This window comes from Schistocerca nitens, unplaced genomic scaffold (genome assembly GCF_023898315.1).
Source record: "Schistocerca nitens isolate TAMUIC-IGC-003100 unplaced genomic scaffold, iqSchNite1.1 HiC_scaffold_453, whole genome shotgun sequence".
Taxonomy (NCBI): Eukaryota; Metazoa; Arthropoda; class Insecta; order Orthoptera; family Acrididae; genus Schistocerca; species Schistocerca nitens.
This window is the reverse complement of record NW_026045986.1, coordinates 140,929-163,407: the sequence shown is the minus strand read 5'-3', so window position 1 is coordinate 163,407 and position 22,479 is coordinate 140,929. Positions and strand designations below refer to the sequence as shown.

General features: G+C 44.3%; 1 protein-coding gene across 1 annotated transcript; it reads left to right on the top strand.

Annotated features, from left to right (window-relative positions):
- Positions 1–434: 434 nt before the first annotated feature.
- On the top strand, positions 435–22,073 carry LOC126232145 (uncharacterized). The gene is made up of 3 exons (XM_049942450.1): positions 435–593; positions 8,874–9,082; positions 19,544–22,073. The coding sequence occupies exons 1-3, from the start codon at positions 463–465 to the stop codon at positions 21,010–21,012; spliced, it is 1,809 nt and encodes a 602-aa protein (XP_049798407.1). The 5' UTR covers positions 435–462; the 3' UTR covers positions 21,013–22,073.
- The last annotated feature ends 406 nt before the right edge of the window (positions 22,074–22,479 follow it).

Below are 22,479 nucleotides of genomic sequence, written 5' to 3'. Positions count from 1 at the left end.
ATTTTCGAAAATCGTTCAAAAGTTTGAATAGAATCTGCTCAGAGTTCCAGCCACGCCATGTGGCTTTACACATAGGAACTCGACGCTGCTGGCAGCTCCAGAACATTTCAGTTGGATACATCGTCACGGGAGTATACATTCATACATTCAGACGTCTGTAATGTCAACTACCAAGAAATATCTGCACCTCTCTAATCGGATGTCACAGTTTGAGAAATGTATTTATTTAATAAAACCCCACTAGGCATCTGCTGTGCATTAATGTTTTTATGCCTGTACAAAACTGAATGTACTTCACTCATGCGCTGGCAGTAATTTCAGTGTCATGTAATAGTGCTACATGTAACTGTATATTAAGACAGGCTGCTGCTTGTGGATGTTACGAAAGTAATTTGAACTATTTTCTGTGTGTCTCAGGGTAAGCACGCAAGTGATCAGCAACTCCACGGTTGGATTAAGGACATGGAACGTGTGAAAGACATGCTGCGCACGAAATCAACCGGATGGTTACAGGACTTGCAATTCGCCAACAAACAGGTGGAGCACTACGAGGTGGAAGAAGACAAGGACAGGCCAGGGCATGTGATAATCAGGTATGAACCAGTGTACACTCAAATGTCTGTCTTACTCACTATGGTTTATTGGAGTTTGTCTCATTTTTATCCATGGAAGTATTCATTAAAGTTATAGAAAACACAGGGGTCATTTAATTCAAAATGGAGTAAAGAACTAGCACTAATAGGCAGTAGTGAAGGATATGGTTAAAGAAACTCGTGATTTACAAAGGTTTTTGACTCCGTTTAGCCTTCGATTTTTTGATTCGTATTGTGTCTTAAAATGTGCCACGTATTACGTAACAGACCAGCGGAGAAAACTGACACAATAAACGACGTTACTGCATTTACTAGAGAAAGTATTGATCGTTACAGACACTTCCGAAGTTTTCATAATTTGCGGAAACAATGATGTGGAACCTGACACGAAAAGTGAGCGTGTCCTCGTGTTATGCGGGACAAAAAAAAAAAAAAAAAAAAACGCTTCGGGAGAAATTACGGTAATACCATGTAGTAGCGACTCTAGTCCAGATACTGGCATCCAGTCGGTGAGGAAAAGAGGATACAAGTCATGTTCATCTCAGTAGATGGAGGAAAAATCTAAGCAGCGATGAGGGAAGATGGGAAGACGTCAGCAGAGGGCAGGAAGCGGATAGCCATCGTTCTTATATTTCGTCCTGTGGTTGGTGTGTTTAAATCAGTCCGTAGCATAGAGCATAAATACTGGAGGTTGTGAGCGGGAGGAAAGCGGAATAGTCTCTCGAGTGGTTGACATATGGGGCGGTGGAATGGAGTAGTGTAGGAGATATGTTGGCACTATGGAGGGTGACCAGGTGGCTTCCTATGTGGGAATGGGCAAGCTCCCAGCAGGCGCCACAGGTCTTGTGGCGGTGTTGTTGGACTCTTTTAGGTGGCTTATTGTGGGGTAGCTGTGGAGGTGGAGAACATGGATTAGGATGTGATTACTATCAATAGGATGAAAGACTCCTGCAGTTATACCTGAAGAGGTCGGTAGGGGAGTCACTTTGGGATGAGTGTGTCTGGGAAATGGGCCAGGTGTTTTGAAATGAAGGTGATCAACCGACATCCACAGTTAAGTTCATCATGGGAACTGATGTGGATATAAAGCTGTGGTCAGTGTGTGGAACGAAATTATGTGCTATAGGATGGCTCGGACAGAGACACGCAGTAGCACAGATCACGGTCAGGGTGGTAAAATACACACTCAGGATAAAGTATTATGCAGGATGATTGAACATGATTTGTAGCCAACTGGAGCTGTTTTTGGGGAACGGTATTGTTACTCCACAATGTTTATTGTGTGGGGATTTTTGGTTTGCTACTCCACATCTGTCATCAGAACTGTGAGTGGGTTACTGGTTCACTGTGTATAGACACATGCAGATAGTGTGACGGGATAAAACTATCGATATTGTGTCAGGCAGTGGGAATGAAGGGAACAGTGATTTCAAGACAGGGGTGCGATACACAAAGGAAGCAGCTAATCGGATAGCAGAGTACTTGTGGAGAGTACATGGGGGGTTTCAGGGTAGCCAGTAGTTTGAGGTACTCTCATGAACACTCGCCAGTTGGTACACATTTAGGGAAATCAGATAGCTTTCAGAGTAAAGTCAGTTCGACTCTGAAACTTTCATCAGTCAACTGTGGAAGTATTTATAACATAGTTCCCAAATTTACTCTCCTCCATGAACGTTCTCAGCCTCAAATTATTCTTGAATTGAGAGCTGGGTAAGACCCAAAGTAAAAAAACTCTGAGATATTTAGCGAGTCTTGGAATGTTTATCGGAAAGACATATTCGATGCCGTAGGAGGCGAAGTGTTTATTGCAATTGACAAAAAATATTCTCATTACTGAGGTTGAATTTGAGTGCTATAGTGAAGTTACGTCGTCGCACATAACAGGACAAGGTGAAACCATATTAGTTGTTGGATGATTTTACCACCCACCCGACTCCGCTGGGACAGATGTGTAGCCATTCAAAGAAGGTAAATAGTCAGCATTGCATAAATATCCAGATCACGCGACACTAGCTGGCGGTGACCTTAACCTACCGAGTATAGACTGGGACGTCTATGGATTCACTGCAGCTCGTGCAGACAGACAGTCTTGTGAAGGACTTTTGAACACGTTTTCCGAAAACTGTGTTGAGCAGCTAGTTCGTCAGCCAGCACAAACAGGCTCGACCTTATCGATGGCGTCACCATAGAGATGGGGATTAGTGATCATGATGTTGTCATAGCGACTATGGTTACGAAAGTTAGTAAATCAGTCGAGAACGCTAGGAGAGTTGATATGCAGTTGTCAGCGTCTCAGACAATAAAATACAATCATTTAATTCCAAAATTATGGCCATAGAAAAATTATGGCTAAAGTTTAAAGAGACTGTAAATCGTGATCCGGAAAAGTATGCGCCTACTAAGTGGATAAAGGGCGGAAAAGACTCTTCGTGCTTTAATAACAAAATTCGGAAAATGCTGAGGAACGAAAGGCTGTTACATTCTCGGTTCAAAAGAGAACGCGCAAATGAGGACAGAAAGATTTGTAGAGATTCGTGCGTCTGTGAAAAGATCTGTGCGCGAAGCACACAACAGCTACCACCGGAGAAGCGGAAAAAGTTTCGGTCCTCTGCAAAATCGTTAAGCGGATCTACCGCTTCTATTCAGTCACACGTTGACCAGTCTGCTTTTGGCGGTAGAATATTCCAAAAGAAAGGCCGAAGTTAAAAAAAATTCCTCGTTTAAGAAATCGTTCACGCAGGAGAATGGTACAAACGTGCCGTCGTTTGACCATCGCACAGAGTCCCGTATGGAAATCATAGTAATGAGTACCGCTGGCGTAGAGAAACGGCTGAAACAGCTGAAAATAAATAAGTGGCAATGCCTAGGTGGAATGCCAGTTTGGTTTTACAAAGAGTAGTGTGCGGCACTGGCCCCTTACTTAGCTTGCATTTACCGCGAATCTTGCGATCAGCGCTAAGAACCAAGCGAGTGGAAAAAAGTGCAAGTGACTCTAGTGTATAAGAAAGGTAAAAGGACGGACCCACAAAATTACAGACCAATATCCCTAACAGCTGTTTCCTGCAGAATCCTTGAACATATTCTCAGTTCGAAACCACTTACCACTTACCGTGCTTACCACGGTCACTTCGTTTAAATATCTGGCCGTAATCTTGCGAAGCGAGATGAAATGGAATAAACATGTGAGGATTCTGGTAGGGAAGGCCAACGGTCGGCTTCGGTTTATTGGGAGAGTTTTGTGAAAGTGTGGTTCCTGTGTGAGGGAGACCCCGTTTAGGACACCAGAGCGACTTCTTGTACAGCATTGCTCGAGTGTTTGGGATCTGCGCCAGGTCGGATTGAAAGAAGGCATCGAAACAATTCAGGCGGAGCAGGTAGATTTCTTACCGGAGTTTCGATCAGCATGCAAGTGTTACGTATATGCTTCGGGGGCTCAGCAGGGAATTGTTGGAGGGAAGAAGACTCTTATTTCGAAGAAAACAACTGAGGAAGTGCAGAGAACCGGCACTTGAAGCTGGCTGCAGAACGATCCTAATGACGCCAGCATACATTTCTGGTAGGGGCCACGGAAGACAAGATACGAGGAATTACGGCTCCTAAGGAGGCATATAGACAGGCGTCTGTCCCTCGCTCTGTCAGCGAGCGGAACAGGAAAGGAAACGACTAGTTGTGGAACAGGGTACCCTCCGCCACGCACCGCACGGTGGCTTGCGGATTATGTATGTAGATGTAGATACAAGGACGATAGTTGAGAGGAATTATTGGTTTCATGTCCGTAAATTTAGTGAAATCATTTTTGGCTTGGTTTCATTTGGAATCGTGAGGTTTTATCTATTCTATTTCATTTGTTTGGTCTTATGACTGCATGCATGAGGGTTGTGGTGTAATAGGTGGCCCCAGTTGTGTGTAGATAAGGACATTGACAGGAGTTTATGACGGCGGTGACGAAGCTGCAGTGGTGGTGGATGTGGTTGGAACTTCCTGCACCGGCAGTGGTGGGGGCGATGGGGCGGGCCGCTGTTTGGGGCTGGCGACGGTGTTGGCGACAGAGGCAGCGACGCTGCTGGAGAGGGAGTCGACTGTGGCGCAGGTGGCGGCGACGGTGGTGGAGCATTTGACGGAGGCAGTGGCGAAGGAGCTGCCAGACTACGGCTCTCTGTGAGTGGTGAAGCAATGAAGACGACGACGAAGGGTGGGAGATGATCGGCGAAGAACCACTGGGAGAGTCCAGGTGAGAGCTGAGGTGCTGTCGAAGTATAGTGGGGCGTGTCAGTAAAACGGAGGATATACTTCGTTCTGGAAATTTTGGGAGGACATTTTGAGGTTAACATGAGTAAAACGAGTCAGAGAATATACTCCACCCGAGAACGTGCTCAACGTGAGTAAAAAGGTGAGGGATGTTGCTTAAGACAAAGAATGTTCTCCGATTACGTATGAATAAAACTAGAGGAGCTTCTCACAATCGGAAAACATTGAAACGAGCTCTTTAGCATTCTTTGAGCTGAGTAAGTTCTGTTCAGGTTAAGTTTTACATACTTTTTGACAGTAATGACAGAATTCATGCTGCTTCGAAGGCAATGAAAGATATATGTAGCCCAACAAAATGCTGAACAGAGATACTGTAGAAGTTTATATGGGTTTCACAACAAGAGCATTACTTGCCTGGTGAACTTCCCTCCAGAAAATCACCAAAGAAGAGGGGACGACCTTTCAAAAGAAGTTAAAATTAAAACATTCTTGCTGCTTTTTACTAGACCTAAGTTTTCAGACTAACGTACAAGAAAACTTCGGTATAGGCCTACACCAAACAACGGTGTCACTGACAATTCCCGATGTTCACCATGGTAACCAAAATTATCTCGTGTTAGAGAACTCTGACACAGTTCCGGCTTGGAGTAGATAAAAAGTCACGTAATTTTAAGATTTCGTTCGCATAACGTTCGCCTAACTTCTATAACTGAAACGTTTTCCGCATGTTGTAAATTCGGTAACATCTCAAGAAAATGCATTTTCGTAACCTGTATACGTAATTGTCTTAATAATTTGTTGGCGCACATAAAATAAACAAAATGAAACATAGTGCAACACACTGGTGCCGGTTCCAGACATGTCGCCCGTTTGAGCGAGCTGAATGACACGTGACACTGCACGTGCTTTGTGTGCCGGACATGGCAGACCACACACACCGAGAACTCAGCAGGGAGCAGAGGTAGTGAGAAAAAGGAACCCTCTCGTCACAGATTATGGCTTCGAATGTTTTGCTCCTAAGAGCTTTCTCAGAGCATGTCCTTTTGCTCCGAGAATCTTCTCCAGAGAACGTCGTCTTTTTTATTCATACGACCCAGCGTGTTTATCTTCTGTTGGATGTCAGTACAAAGTCGAAAACCGGAGATGTAAGAGGGGAGGGGGTCACAGAGCTCCAGCGGCAGTGGTGGAACTTCGGTACCGCCCTCGTAGTCCACGCAGCGCACCATTTCGTGTCTTTCTGTAGTTCACGTATCGCCCTTTACAGTCGGTCATTTCTAAATTCCGCCAATCCACTTCATTACTGGACTCGCATGATACCTTCAGTAATGGCTCCAGCACTACAGGCCAAAGCCGCCTATAGCACACTGACCCTGCCTCTGCACGCAGATTGTCGGCGATTGCCTTCCGTGGCACGCTACGGTCGCAGGTTCGAATCCTGCCTCGGGCATGGATGTTTGAGATGTCCTTAGGTTAGTTAGGTTTAACTAGTTCTAAGTTCTAGGGGACTAATGACCTCAGTAGTTGAGTCCCATAGTGCTCAGAGCCATTTGAACCTTCCGTGGCAGCGGCCTGCCCCGCTTGTCGACACTCCAGCTCCATGTGGCGAGTATTTATAGCGTCCTCTGTTTATTTGCCACTTTGTGTTGCAACGCACTTGCTCCTAAACTGAATATGGTATCATTATAGCTGTGTAGTACATTCCGAACTGTCCAGAAGTTTCGAGATTTTCTTTAGAGCTTGTTTCAGTGGATATTGTTTGTTCACTTCCTTGCTGCATTTAAATCCGTTCTTTCGTTGCCTTATGGAATGAACGGCTCTATTACGTTAAAAACAGCCCTTTCCCGAAATTCTTCTCCAACCAAATCTCCGTATAATGTTTATTCAGATCATTGTCAGTGTGCACGTACATCCTTCATCTGGGGCGTAGAGATGATGATTTTCATCACGGCACGGGTTCTGAGTCCCAGCTTGTCAGTGGAGTAGGTCTGGTACTGTACCTCCAAGCAGAACAGCGTGCTGGTGTACGTAGCGTGGAAATGATTTGCGAGCCTTAGCACCATGGCACCACATGTCTTATGGGAGGGACAGCTTTCCGGTCAAACTGGAGACCCAGACATCACACGCAACTCATTATGATGCAGCTTCATGCTTTAATTGACAACGTCGTTGTCAAGTAACAGTGATAACCAAGGACCATACTACAAGGAGTACAGGGAGTACTGATTGTTCTGCATTGTATCTGGCAGTATGGAAACTTTCCATCGTTGACGGGCTATAGGGAATGCGGTCGTAGATTAATCAGGAAAAAAATTGTCTCATACCCGATTCTGAGGGCTCTATTCTCATCACAACATGTACCTGACACAGATGCATCGAATCGATGTACGGAACACTGACCTTAGGACAAAGTTTTACAGCCAACAATTTCCGTATGATAATTTCCACTGCCAAACGAGAAACCCGCACCAACCACTCACGAAACGAGACCGAGCGAATGCTTCAGAGCTAATTAAACATTTGTATGCAATAGTGAAGCGTCATTTTGTCAAGTTTTTCGTCAGCAGACATGTACTTCTGGACGTCAAGCATACTAGTGTGAGATGGTGGGATGCACACTGCCGGATGTAAGCGGAAACATTATAAAAATGCCACAACTGATAAGGGTATAATGAGTAAAGTAAAACACGTATTGTGAAATAAAAACACATATTTGGTATTTGCAAAGACGGATTTCAAATAGCTTAAGTCATCGTATCGCGCTGTCAATAGCCGTCGGATTAGCTGAAAGGGACTGAATAAGTGGACCTGCCTGACGGTACATTCACGTTTCTCCATAGAGCTCTTCTTCCTGTGGGAGTTCTGCTTTCAGCTGTCATACAGTCTTTACGGAGAATTATCGCAGATGTCACATCACCTAAAGCAGACAGGAAACTCCCTGGCAGGTCAGAGCCGTGTGTCGGATCCCCGACGTTTCAAGTGGCTGCACTCTGCACTGCAGAGTGAGGATTCGCCCAGGAAGCAACTCCCGAGGCCTCTGGTCACTGCAGTGCCCATCCTTCCGGGAGCGCTGGTCCCGCCAGCCGTGCAGGGGAGCTTCTGTGACGGCTGGAAGGCAGCGGCTGAGCTACTGGCGGAAGTAAGGCTGCGACGGCGGCTCTCGGTTCCTGCCTGCCCAGCTCTATGTCTTTTTTTTAAGGACGTCATATTCGCCATTGATTATAAAAATTGTTTTACAATTGCAGTTTCGGCGTTTTGAGCCATTTTCAAGTGGTAATGTGGAAGATTTTGCTTCAGCTCATGATAGACATGTCTACATGTCAGCGTCTAAAATCATCTATAATTAATTTGAACAAGTCATTCATATCCTTAACATAAATATCACATGTTCACTCTCTTGCAATGCATACGAAATTCTTCTTTAAAGAAAAGAGGTATTCTGCGACAAGCGCTGCAGTTCTGCTGTTTGATGTGTCTGAAACCACTTAAAACGATATAGCAGCACAGAACGGAGTGGATGACCTGCAAGAAATAGTTATAATCGGTGTCTCACTCAAGTGCTCCGAAATCTAAAGATGAAATCTCGATGCGCTAAAATGCTAAAAAGACCAACGGATTTGCGATTGTTTGCTGTGTTACTATGCATCCTTTAAAGAATGAAAAAGTTCCAGGTTTGTGTCCCAGTCTGGCACACAGTACTCGTCTGCCAGGAAGTTTCTCATCCACTGCTGAGTGGAAATCCGCTCTGGATACTTTTAGCCGCGCGGGATTAGCCGAGCGGTCTCAGGCGCTGCAGTCATGGGGTGCGCGGATGGTCCCGGCGGAGGTTCGAGCCCTCCCTCGAGTATGGGTGTGTGTGTGTGTGTGTGTGTCCTTAGCATAATGTAGGTGAAGTAGTGTGTAAGCTTAGGGACTGATGACCTTAGCAGTTAAGTCCCGTAAGATTTCACACACATTTTTGGATACTTGTACACTCTTGCATAAACTATACATTATACGTTTTTAACTTTTAACCTGGCACCTTGTGTGCTACAGGCGGCCGCTGTTGAGTGTACGCCTGCTGAGCTATCATCCGTGGAGCCTCTCCTTTGACGACGACTTCAGTGCGCTGTGCAAGGAGCGGCAGCCAGAGGCGTCGCAGATGTTCAGCCTCGCTGACGACCTGTACGCTTTCCATCGTACCTACTGGTTCCGGGCAGCTGAGTACATCTTTTCATTCTACGATTTCGATTTCAAGATTGTAGGTAAGTTTAACACTGGGACCCGGCCACTTCACGGTTATGCGCTGACAACTGTTCAGCTGTTCGAGGAATGAGATTCAAATATGTTTCTGAATTTGTAGTTTTAGATCTTGCGTGATTTTGTACGCCACGCAAGATAATCTCTGGTGCTCTTTCCAAAGGCAGTTTTTAGATTCCTCGGCAACTCTCCGTCTGGATCTATGACAAGCTAACTACTTCATTTCGATGTATTATTGACTTCTTCATTATGCAGGGACTAAAAAAAAAGACTACGTACACAAAATTTTGGATTGTTTACAGAAGATTAAAAAGAACAAATTTTATGTGACACAAAGGTCAAAGGTGTACCCTCCACCTGCTCGTGGGCCATGAAGGTTTCGACGCCAGCGATGCACAGAGGCTGTGTGATGTTTTAGAGACGTTACTGAATTGCCAGCTGGGCGCTAACACACTCGAAACAAGTGGGTGTCTCACAAATAATGTTTGCAGCCTCAGCCTAACAGGCGACCACCTCACCTGGGGTGTCTGCCAGTGTCTGGTACACTGAACACCTCGTCTCCCTCCCGTAGGAGGCCCGCAACACCTCTAAAACAGTGCCCATCCCACAGCACTTTGAACAACGTCTCTGAACGCCAGTGCAGATAAGACCTTCATACGCGTGCGACACGTGCCTCATATAAAAAAGTGTTCCTTTTTATCTTCTATAAACACTCTAAAATTCTGCACATGTAGTTTTCTTTTCAGACCTAGTCTAAGACTTTTTAAAAATGGCGAATGGTCTCTGCAACATAGCGGCTACAGACAAGCTAATTTTCTGTCAATACTGTAACTCGTGTAGTGATCTAAATTTCTCATGTGTGATCCTAGCACGATACTGTTCGTATTTACTAATTTTCTTTGACGAACAATATTTCGACTTGCAACTGAACAGTTAATTGTATGAGGTACATTGTTAATATTATCCTTAGATGTGTTAATACTATGAACTGTAGTAGGACTGAGGAAACACAGCTATCGCACCTGTCTGCTAAACAACTCTATTTGTTCGAATCACTATATTTTTTAAATTTATTATTTTATTCTCGTTGCTGGACTTTATCTCTTACTCGATCATCTATCTATTGTGCACCAGACATGAAACGAGTTGTAATCGTTTAATTCTCTCTTTGTACCTGCCTCATAGCTTCTTGTTCGGCAGGGAGTAACTCCATTTAAATGAGAGGAAGGGGGGACAGTGGGCTTGTGCTCCCTCAGCGGAAAAATTATTTATGCCTGCCGTTGTCACTCTTCACCACTTCAGGCAATCGAACTTGCAGGGTTTTCATTGGTAGTAAGCCGACAAATTAAGAAACTAAGGTGGTCGAAAAGGGTTACAACAGATAAGGAAGTAAGTTATCATAAGAATATCCGTATATTAGAACCAGCAACTGTAATACTGAGAAAAACCTTTTACAAAATTTCGGCTGTCGCCGATAATTTACTGCAGATAACCATAAGAATAATACTGGTACATAAAAGGAAATACGCATTGTTAGCAAGTTACCAAACAAGCAGATTCTTACCCCGTCTGTTGACAGACTGAGCTGCACTCTGCAGCATGTCTATAATGATGACTGAAACTGTTATGGACACCGAGAACAAACGTGTGAGCTGTAGTTGATGTTTCAATTCCTCACGAGTGGCGACAAGATATTAAAGAATGAGCAGCGACAAGACCTTACAGAGTTGTGGACCACTAGCTGTTTGTCTGGAAGTTAACTTTAAGCCCGACATTGAAGATATCTTCAGGGGCCGGCCGGTGTGGCCGTACGGTTCTAGGCGCTTCAGTCTGGAACCGCGTGACCGCTACGGTCGCAGGTTCGAATCCTGCCTCGGGCATGGATGTGTGTAATGTCCTTAGGTTAGTTAGGTTTAAGTAGTTCTAACTTCTAGGGGACTGATGACCTCAGATGTTAAGCCCCATCGCGCTCAGAGCCATTTTATCTTCAGGGGAAAGTGGTCGTGATAATCCAGAGAGATCGGAGAGGTCGTGGCAGTTCGGTCGAGATAGGGGGGGGGAGGGGGAGGGAAAGAAGAAACTGGTGCGAATCTCTTCTGAGCACGTAGCGATGTTCGAAATGGTTTGCACCATCCAGCAGGCTGCTACAACGCCCCTGTCTGAAAGAGTTGCCCTCGCCACTATTAAATCCGTGGCGCTTCTCTGCCGGCTTCTTTACGCATCACTGTCCAGCAGAACTAGATGCTTGCCCACAGCAGACCAACGTATCAAGAGCTGAGCCCTGATCTGTTGTCGCTGCCATTGTGTAACATCACCTAAATCGCAAATCCAAGCCTACAGATGTCACAAATACTTCCTGTGTGACGACTACCTGACCCAGTATCGCAGAACCACCTGGCCTATCCCAGTTACAAACAAGACCACCCATCAGTAGGACGAAAAACCCGTCAAGTTGCAAATTTTTATTTTTTATTCGTTCGATGACTTGTTTCGGACCGAGACCCATTTTGAAATCACCATAACATAGCCGAAAATGGCATTTACGAAGATGTCAATAACGTGCAATGAATATTTACAGCGCATACAGATAACTCATCGAATGAACAAAAACTTGGAACGTTTTTTCGTTCACTGATTACCAGGAGTTGCTGACCCAAACTACTGCATCATACTCGGAGTTCGTAAAACCACCCATGTTAACTGTGCCCAAATGAGCAATCCTTACACAACTGCATCATCTACACAGCCTCAACTCGAATGATCTCATAAGTATAAAGTAAACGTATTATTCACGACACTAAACTTACATTCCGCATCCCAACAACTACATGCATTGCATCCTCGCCATCAAAGATATTGAGTTCAGATCCATAGTTTTCTACACCGTCAGTCGAGCTCACCGTCATCATCTCAACAGTTTCTTGTGTCGCATCCCTAACATGAAAGACATCCAGTTTAGAACCACTGTTTGCCATAACATTCACTCTCTTTCAACGTCCACATATCGTCCAACAGATGACGATAACAGCCACAGTCACCTTCCATTTTAACATCCAAGTCACTTATTCCAAAAAGCAATCCAACTTTATCTTCAGCCACACCAAAACATCAGCTTAAAACCTATACCTAACCTTATTTCGCCACATAAGACATCAAGACAAAGCAGCAGCATAGCATTCAATCCATATGTCTGTTCCATCAGCTCCAACGAGATCTTCATCACTGACATCTTATCTCAATGCTACAACTATATTTTAATGAAAATTGTTACAGTCACGTAACACAGTCCCAGTCATTCTACACTCTACAAAGCACAGATAATTGCTACAACATACAATCATATGGTACTGCCAATGGGTGCTTGTGAGACATCCTGATACCAGCACCTCATTCTGCAGATCAGAAACCCTGGGATTGGTGGTACACATTAACAAAAACACTGCCACATTTTCCATAAACTGAACAATCTATTGAAAAAGGATTCATTCTCCTCTCATCCATAACAACCACACGTTACCAACAAACCTCAACAAGCCAGACTCAGTGCTTCATATGTTAAAGATATACTCACTGTATCTAATGACTGCTCGACAATTCGGGACATACAATGTCACATAAATATGACCACCATATCTTTTGGTTTCAGTTTAAAATACCTTTCTATAACGCCACAAAACGAATTAAATATAGCATTTACAACACAAGACTATAAAGCCACACATTTTGTGAGCGTGTGGGTTGGTGCTATTCTGTCATTCTGCGAAACAGATTAATCTGAGATGTACCCTTCACCCCCTGCAAGATGCAATTTCCACCACCACACTACTACAGAAGTCAGACGGACACTCCTAACGTTCTAAAGAGAAATGCCTGAAAAACTTTCAGCAATAAATACCTTCTGGAGTCGTCCACTGTAAGGAAATGACACAAAAATTCACAAAATTTCATACGTAACTAGTGGGACACTTGGGTACTGGAGTAGTGCTAGTTAGTGTAAGATAAACATGAAAGTAACGAAAACTATTATTTATTTTGCAAAAATTCTGAGAAATCACAATAGCACTTTTAGTTATGAATTGAACACGTTATTTTCGGGTTCTTTTCAGAATGTGAAGTTACATCTTAAGGATAGGATTCGCTAATGAAAGTTTTGTACAAAGTTTAAGATTGTTATTGACTTGGCAGAATGGCTGAGAGCCGCACCTACTCAACTTGAATAATTATCGTTTAGAATGTTGCTAGGTACGGTCGAGGCTGTCACGTGTGATGTGCAGTGAAGGGTACTGTTGTGGAGGAAATGTGGGGGTCGCAAGAGCTGTAGCTGTGATGACTACTGTCTGCACCGCTCGCTGCCGACAAATAAGATAACTCTCGTTCTATCTGGATTGACCTTCGCCAATCAAACTCTCTCTATGCCTTGATGAAGTCAAGGACTCCTATTCGCCCCTAGTCTATTGGCGTGGTACACCGGTCAGATAACCAGTCCACTGCAATGCAACTCAAAAATTCGCTCGCAGGCGTTTAACTATTACTCAGGCCATTCATACCGCACAATAAGTGTGGCAGCCAACACAGTGAAAAACGCTTAATCGCAAGGACTCAATATACAGTTGCACTTCGATTTGCTCTCGACAGAGGTGCTCTCCCAGTGAAGTACTGTGGAGAGACTTCTTCCTCGCTCTTTGAATACATGGAAGAGCGCGCACGCTCTCGTTAGGTGTTCTCGCTCCAAGAGCGACAACGGAACGGCCCCTCTGCACGCCAGACGTGAAGCGGTATATCTTTCGATCTCTTCCATTAAACCTTCAGCTCAAGGCGTCAGAAATATCGTCTGCCAATCAGCATTGCTCTTCTACAACGGAAATCTGTAGTATCGGTGTTTGGCGTTTGCTGTCTCGCTGTGAAAATCTCTGAAACTGCTTGCTATGTGTAAAGAATGCGTAGGCTAACCGCTCCCACATAATGTAGCGGAATTTGCTTTTAAGCCAAACACGTGGTCGTCCTTTCACTCGGGCAAACGCTGTCTGCTCTACAGGCGGTCACCGGCCGACGTAGATAGCTTGTGACCGGCCTCCTGGGATGCAGTTGCCTCTCTCGAGCTAAAAGCTCCTGTGACCGTCGTGTCTAGAATGTATGTGTGTACGCCTGCCTCGAGTATTTCAACCACGGTGCGCACTTGCGATTTATTAGTTATTTGCATATCGTTTACATGAATTCATACAATACTGACTTTATCTTATCGAGTTTGGGCTCGAATGAAGCGTCTTGACGTGCAGAATATGATTGTGAGGGCGGTATATATAAGCAATGAAGGAGACCACGACGTCTTACAATTTCAGGAAATTGTTATGAGAGGCTGCTCATGACTCCATTACTTTCGACCTTCTTAAAAAAAAAAAAGAAAGCTCTTATTTCCTACTACCTATAGTCAGTTTGTGTGATATCATACTGTATGCAAGTTTATTTCCCACAGCTCACCTATGATTTAAGGGTAGTGTCTTTGTATACTAATCAAAACGTCATGGAACCCAGGTTCGAACCTCGCTACTGCTTAAATTTAGAATAAAAGATCATCAATAATGATGGATGGGCGGATAGAGCTTCAAGGCACTTTTTTCCCCTGCTCCTAAAACCCTGAAGAGTCAGCAGTGCTCAAAGGCATGAGAATGCAGAAGGTAATCGGAACCACTGGTATCTGTCCACAGGACATGTGGCCTGATATTGAAAAGTGGTATGATGACTCCTCCATTGGCGAAATATTCCGCACTAGTCGCACATTCGGATCTCTGGGAGGAAACTGGCAAGTGCCAGGTGTCCCAATGAATTATGTTTCCTGTATAGCTCCTTGTCTGGCACACCACGCTTCTTTTGTTACTGTAAATCTTACTCAACAGCATATCTCCATCTGCCTCGATAACTTCACCTCTTGGTGTAGCCTCTGCTACATCAAAATCACTTATGTTAAAAACCCAAGGAATTATTACAATAAATACCACCAATCATTTCTCTCTCCCTAACTTCCACCATGGTACACATAAACATGACTGTGTGGTGGTACTCTCTTCAAAGGTAAGCTGGTTCGAATCCAGGTGATGGAAGAAATTTGCATTGCTGGTATTTCCCCAGTAATGGAAGGGGGAATTGAAGCATAAAGTTTCTCATCACCAGACCTCGTTTCAGTGTTATACTTTACATTACCTCTCCTCAGTGTATCATGATACACTGATGACGCCTGTGACACTGTTGAAAGTGACATGTGGTGTCGACGATAATCGCCTGCAGAACATCGTCAATCGATCGCAGAGATGCTGTAGACCTAAGTAGCACCGCCACCGGCTAAGAGAAAGAAGTAGTAAGCCACTCCTCCTGTAGCTTCGAGGCGCCACACACGACAAGTATTTCCAGCTCTGCCAGTGCCTGGTACGAGTTCTGCCAGAGTCCAGCCTGAGTTCTGTTCTGTCTACGAGGGTATCAACAGTTCCATGACGACTGCAGAGAAGCGACGAATTTCTGTCTTCAGAGTGCAGTGTCGGCGTAACGTCACTGTCAAGCCTAGGCCAAGCATGCACGTACAGAGAGTCGAGGGCCAACAACAGACACATATTTGGCACAACTCTAGTAAACGTTCAGTGCTCATCATCTGCAGACTTGCACTGTAATGCCGCTCAGTGTTTTCAGCAGCTCCTGTGTATCTGAACCCCAATTAATACCACACGTGCTCCCGCACTCACAGTCGCGAGGAGCTAAAAATAAGTTTATCGCTTTCCAAACATTGACTGTTTCATTTATGTACTTGTAAATTTATTAAAAGCATGACACAACAACATGTGTGTCGGATGTGGACGTTAAGTTCCTAACGCATCCATTACAGTCATGTACATTCGATAGATAACTTCGAGTCACAGTTCTCTCACAATGCAAGGACAGTGCCCAATTACGTGCAGTAAGATAAGCGCTCGCAGTAAGGCCGCGGATCTGTTGCTCCATTTCTCTCTGCTGACATGGGCAGAGGACTCTCACTTTCTTATATCTTGGAATAATCACGGAACCCCAGCCTACAACAAACTCAAATTAAGAAAACAGCAAACTCGACAATGTGGGGATTCCATCATCCAGCCATCCTGTGTACTTGGAAAAAACCCACTGAACGAGACGATGCTGTGGTAAGCTGGTGGCTACAAACTTGATTTTCTACCAAATTTAGTTTCTCTGTGATGTCCCTACACAGCTTAAGGTGAATGACACGACGGTTCCTATGGATGGACGCAGGTGTCCTGCTTCCCCGTTCTTCCCAATTCTGGGTTATGCTCTAATAGCTGTTTCACCAACAGGACGTTAACCCCTGATCTTGTTTCTTCCTTCGTCTTTCCAAATGCCTTAGTGTTACTTCCGCCAATATAGCTTGGATCTCAGCACTCTCAAAAATTTACTATTCCTTACAGTCTTAGAGCACCTTGCACTCTGTATCATATTTGCCGTCTCAGACGCAACCTCTACCAGCTGATTACATTGCCCTCTCTTCTGAGGTTCCTCAAACTTTGTCACAAATTGCAAACGTTCCATAAACGTGGGAAACAAAAGCAATTTTTCTCGCCTATCCTCTGGATTCCTAGGCTTCTGGTGCGCCTATACCAACATGTCATACCCATCCTTCACTTGCCCGCCCCTTCTGTATCCTATTCGAGCGGAACTTCAGCTGGCTGGTTCTTCCTGTTCCAGAACAGTACGTAGACACTTACTACTCCAACCAGCTATAATCCTATAGTCTACGCCTCTTCAATATGTAGATGATCCCGCTTCCAGCCTCCTGACCACTGTCATCCCTCCCTCACACCTCCCTCTACCCTCATCATCTTGTCAATCATACTTCCCAGCCCACTCCAACACCTTGAATACCTACACCCTTTCTTTCCGGCACCTGCATCATACTGTATTACCCTCGTAGTACTTATTGGGAACTGACTGCTAGTGAGTTGCCAGAAGCACGAGCCTTATCTTCACCATAGCACCATCATCAGCTTCAATGTACATGTGTTTATGTAGAGACGCTATGGCTTTTATTTTTTTGAAACCTATCATTTTATTCATTCTCCCCAAAAAGCAGCAAAGTGTCCGAACCTTGCGCACCACACGATAATGTGGTGGGAATGGAATGAATAACAAAGAAAATGGAGTGTTTACGACAAAGTCGTGCATTCGGCCTTTCACAGAATGTGCCTGTGTATAAGAATCTTTCAGAACTTATTCGTCTTACTGGGTATACATTTGCGCTCAACACGCCAATGGGGTATACATTGGATTACGTGTAGCATATATCACTCCTTTGATTTGTACTCTGAACAGGAATAGTGCTCTAGGACAACGACCATCAGGACTTCTCAGAATGCAGTAGGTAAAGCCGTCATCAAGCTGAAGCCTGGTTTGGCCACCACAGTGCTTCGCGAGCCATTGTCCTACTGCAGGTTGTCGTCACTCGCCGTCTTCCTACTTTTGAACTAACTTACCCAGTTAATAATTGTGGGACACAGTTAATTATTGGGTCTCCGAACAATTCTACAGTTCCATCATTTTCGTTTTCCATAAATCAATGTCAGAGGTGAAAGAAGAGATAAGTGACAGAAGGAATCTCGGGAGCAATGCCTGAATCCCAAATCTCTGGAGTTGTAATCCCACATTCATCCACTCAGCAGCTGAGGCATATATGTCCCAATTGCATTTATTGCTGCATTATTATCATTACACAAGGTACAAGTGAGACGAAGTAATTACATTTTTCTGCGTGTTTTTGAATGTATGCAAACAGAGTATTAACAGTAAATCATTCATTGTGGTAAAGGTACTTCCAAAATCGTCAGTCACTGTATTTTGCTGTGCTTTTTCTCGACAATCTCGTGCTAACGAAACAAACAGGTGACAAATATGCTCCATCACTTTTTTTTACGCTGCGTGATGGGGTCACTAACTTCACGGAGGAAAGTGAAATATCACAAAGACCAGAATTCAGCCTGCATCCTATTTCTTTGTACAGGACGCCTATGGAGTTATGTCAAAAGAGTATATTCTATATGGACGTAGCTAGATATAAAAAAATACGTATCCAACGGATCAGTGTATGGACGATCACACCTTCCTCAGATATCTATGTGTCTCGCTGTCCCCCTTGCTTTATTGCGGATTGTTCTAGTAATTCTGCTTAGAAAGACTTGCTCAACACTAGTGTCAATTTTCCATTAATCTTTCAACGTTGAGCCAAGTGAGGCTTAATTATTCTTCATATTCAGTTATTTGCGTGGTAAGATCAAAAGTTTGTCATGACGATTTCAAAAGGTTGTTGAGGTGGTAATGTTGGGATTTCGTGATAACCATTTTAATGTGGCTTTAAATGCTGAAGAAACAAATACAATCCGAGAATAAGCTGTTCATTATGAAACCCACACATCTGAACAACAAAACGAGACTCGAGCTCCTTCCTTCTACAACCACACAAGATCCGTGATTGCCTTGTCATGGAGCTGAGATACTGAAAACTTCTGTTGTACAGAGAACTGGAAGTTCCCATTCATGTAAGCTTCAAAAGAATGTGGTCCTAACACGTATTCTGATCACACAATGGCCCACATAAGGTGAGGTAGGTTCCTTTCCAACTCTTGGTAATATGGGTACATTCCTTAGACAAGAAAACAATTTTTTCTTGATGAAACAGTGGTATATGGCACATTTATACGTAAACAACACTCTTGAGCGAGACATGGCAGAAGTCGCCACAACAAAGTACGGTAGGTTACAAATCGTTGCTCCACACCATTGTCAGATAATTCAGTAACAAACATGGGCCTAAATCTTTTCGTATTCATTTTTTTTTCAATATGGTCGTGCATTTTTGAACAAGATGCTTGAAGTCGAACTGCTCTTTTGCAAATGGTTTTCATTGGAGACTACTCATCTGATTGAGAGTGGGTGACACACGTTCCTGTCACTTTTTATTGCTTCCAATATGTGGTCTGAGGCAGCCTGAAAATACAGGACATTTATCTCAATCAGGCATGGCTACTTTACGAGGGGGACTGAGGCAAATGGTCTCATCATGCGTTAAATAGTTCTTCCTATCTGCGGATGTTCGTGCACCCACGAATCGGCCACTAAACTCTCCTTTACAAGATGGATTCGGAACTATTCTTCAGTGCAGTACTATCAATAAAACCTATTTACTTCCTCATTTTTACTATGTCAAGAGCTATACAGGGACTTCTTGGACACCCTGTGGATGTAATAGACGTGCATAGTAACATGATATCTGTCTTTGTTAATACTCTTACTTTGTGTTGACATGCCGCCTTACATAGTTCTGGGTAACTGAACCTGGATGGTGTGGGTAAACGACGCCCAGGCTCGTCATCCAGAGAAGACTTTGGATTCAGCTGCCTGCAGTGTACGGGCACCACCTACTTGCTGTCGTTTTCTTGCAGACGAGGAGTGGCAGCTGGAGGACAGAAGCCACGATACGCTCTCCGTGGGCTCTGACTGCGTGCAGCTGTTGGTGAACGCTCTGGACCACCCCACGTGTCCGCTGGAAGACCTGCCACTGGAAGCCGTGAAGCAGCGCGAGCAGTGCCGCGAGCAGCTGTGGGACGACGTGGTGCAGAGGTCGCCCCACATACCCGTCACCAGCTACCTGGCCTACACGCAGAGGGTGAACGTCAACCTCTGTCTGCTGGCCTGGATGGCGGTCAACTCGTACGGCATTTGTCAGGACGTCCCGTTTAGTATGATACAGTCCGTACACGATGCTCGCTGCTATTTCGATAGTCCCGACGATCAATCATGTCTGCAGTCGAACGCTACAGACGCCATCTGCTCTGTTTCCAGAGCTATTCTGTTGCTAAAGTGTCGCAACTTTTCCTCCATCAGGACTTCCCATGATTGTACTTCCGCAGTGGGATTAAAGCGTAATAGTAGCAATGGACTGTATCAAAAGCTAACAGAAGAAACACTGAACTACAAAAACAGTTTAACCAACGCCACCTTGAAATACAAGGATTTTAAAATAGACAGCTTGAAGCCTTTAGAAATCTCATTTATACTGATAAATATCATTTTCCGTTTTTCTACTGCCGGAGTATACTTGTACCTTCCCCAGTTACGTAACTTGCCTGGAAAGATATTCTTGTCCTTTCAGATCACGTGCATAACCCAGATCCTGTGTTCTGAGGTCGTGTATCGTATGGCAGGCGTCCCTGACTTACCTACAGCAGTGCTGATAGACAGCGCCCTCACACTTCTCAGCTGTATCTGGCTGAACTCATTCTGCTACCACATGTATGCTTGTGTTCGCCATCTCAGGCTTCCTGACCAGCTGCTACCTGCTGAAGTAAGCCAGTTATTCCGTCGTGAGGTGCTGTGTGTGTTTATACCGTGCAGTATAGTATGTGTGGCAGCTGTTGCTTTGGAAAAGACGAGTAAATATTACCTGATCCACAGTCGCATAGTAGTCCTTGCAGGGATTTCAGTGTCTGTGGGATTCAATTTGATTTGTCTCGGACTGCTTGGATACATGTACCTACGTACTCGGTGCTCCATGCGGCAACTCAAAATTGTTGATAACAAGAAACTTGCCTCAAAGAAGCAATGTCTTTTTATGTCAGTTAAAGCCATTATAATAAGTGGAATAGGAATTATTATTAGAATTGGGTTCCACCAGGCTCAGGGAATAGCGCAGGTAGTGTACTATATGCATCTAGTTACGATGGTGCAAGGACCAGTGCTCTTTGTGTGTTTCGTTTGCAATGGAACGACGCTCCCCGTACTGAAGAACAGGATACTTCTTTGGTGGAACCCAACCAACATCCCTGCAGGTCTAGAGCTGTGTTCGGCAGCCGAGAGGAATCTGGCCAGGAGAAACAATGAACAGTCTGCCTTTTCAGAATCCTCGCTGTAGCCTCCTTCAGTATTTTTCGCAAATAACTGTCTCCACACTACACTGCATTACGCCCAGCAATAAAAATGGACTCTACCTGGTATGACAATATTAAATGTCATTAAATCTGATATGGTACAGCCAGTACTTCTCTTTCCTAACGTCTCCTTCATTTATAACTGTGTGCTTATTTGTGAGTGGTAGCCTCTGTCTACCTATTCTAATGCACTGAGACTACTCACTAAAACTGTTGGGAAATGCTTTGTGTATACAATAGGCTGGGTCAATCACACGGCCTGTTATATACAAGTAAAACGCAGCACGTTGTCGGAGGAATTCCCGTTCGTCAGTGTCATCTACCGTGGCGATGGTGCATTTCTGGACACATCTTCGTATGACGTCTTTTCTCCGTTTTCCTTCGAGGATCTGTCTTTGCAGTTTGTCGATTTCATTAACGTATAATGTATGATATTAGTATATATCATATTATGTCTGAAACAAAGAAATTTTCCATATGTGTGTGAAAGATGTACTTTTACATGATTTGTAATTCAAGTACCATGACAATAGACATTCAGATACTTATAAAAACAAAAGAGAAGGGCCAATGACTGAAGTGGTGTGTGCATGAAAGTGTAAATGGGTTTGTTGAGCTTATTAGTGGTTCGATTACATAGAGTGCCTCAAACAGGTATGGTGATAAAGTAACAGATGACTTGTTGGGTGAAATGTGGCTTGAAGTGAACGCAAAGTGTCGAATGGCAGAGTTATATGAGATTAGCATTATTGGGTTTGTGAGACAAGATGGTGATTTGTTAAGCTAGAGGTTTGTAAGGGTACTATGGCAGATGTTAAAAGTTAATGTTCCATGTGCCACTCTTGAGCAAGGAAAAACATTACCTAAAGGCGTATTTACAGAAACAGTACTGTGGAAGGATAAACTTGTGCCAGTACTGTGAGTCCTGGAAAACATGTGCCATAGTAGCTTCACTAGAAGCGCACAGTACGCCGAAATTGTTGTGATTCGTAATAAATAGACGATCTCCCATTTGTTCAAATAAAACCTGAGTGAGCAAAGTAAAGGAGTGTCTGTGTGTATTTAGTATCCAGCCCAACCGGGGCCCACCCAGACAAGTGTCCTGCACCACCGGTACACGCGTAAAGCCAGTCCGACACAGTGGTCGCCAGCCGAGCCTCGACCCGCTGGAAAGTATCGAACCTCATCGCTCGAAAGCCAGTAGGTAACGGCCCTCGTGCTACCTACTTACCCCGAGGCAAGATCCCGAGTTCCGACCACAGTACTGGGAACATTCACAGCCAAGTCCAGGAAATTACTTTCGACTGGCTGTACGAAATACACAGTTCAAACTCAACAGGAAGACGGTCACTCAAAAAACGTTACTCCCAAATTTGGATAACAAACTGAGATTATCGCTATCCAATTACCCCAGCCAAGTCAGTCACTTTGAGTCGGAGCACCACTGCCAC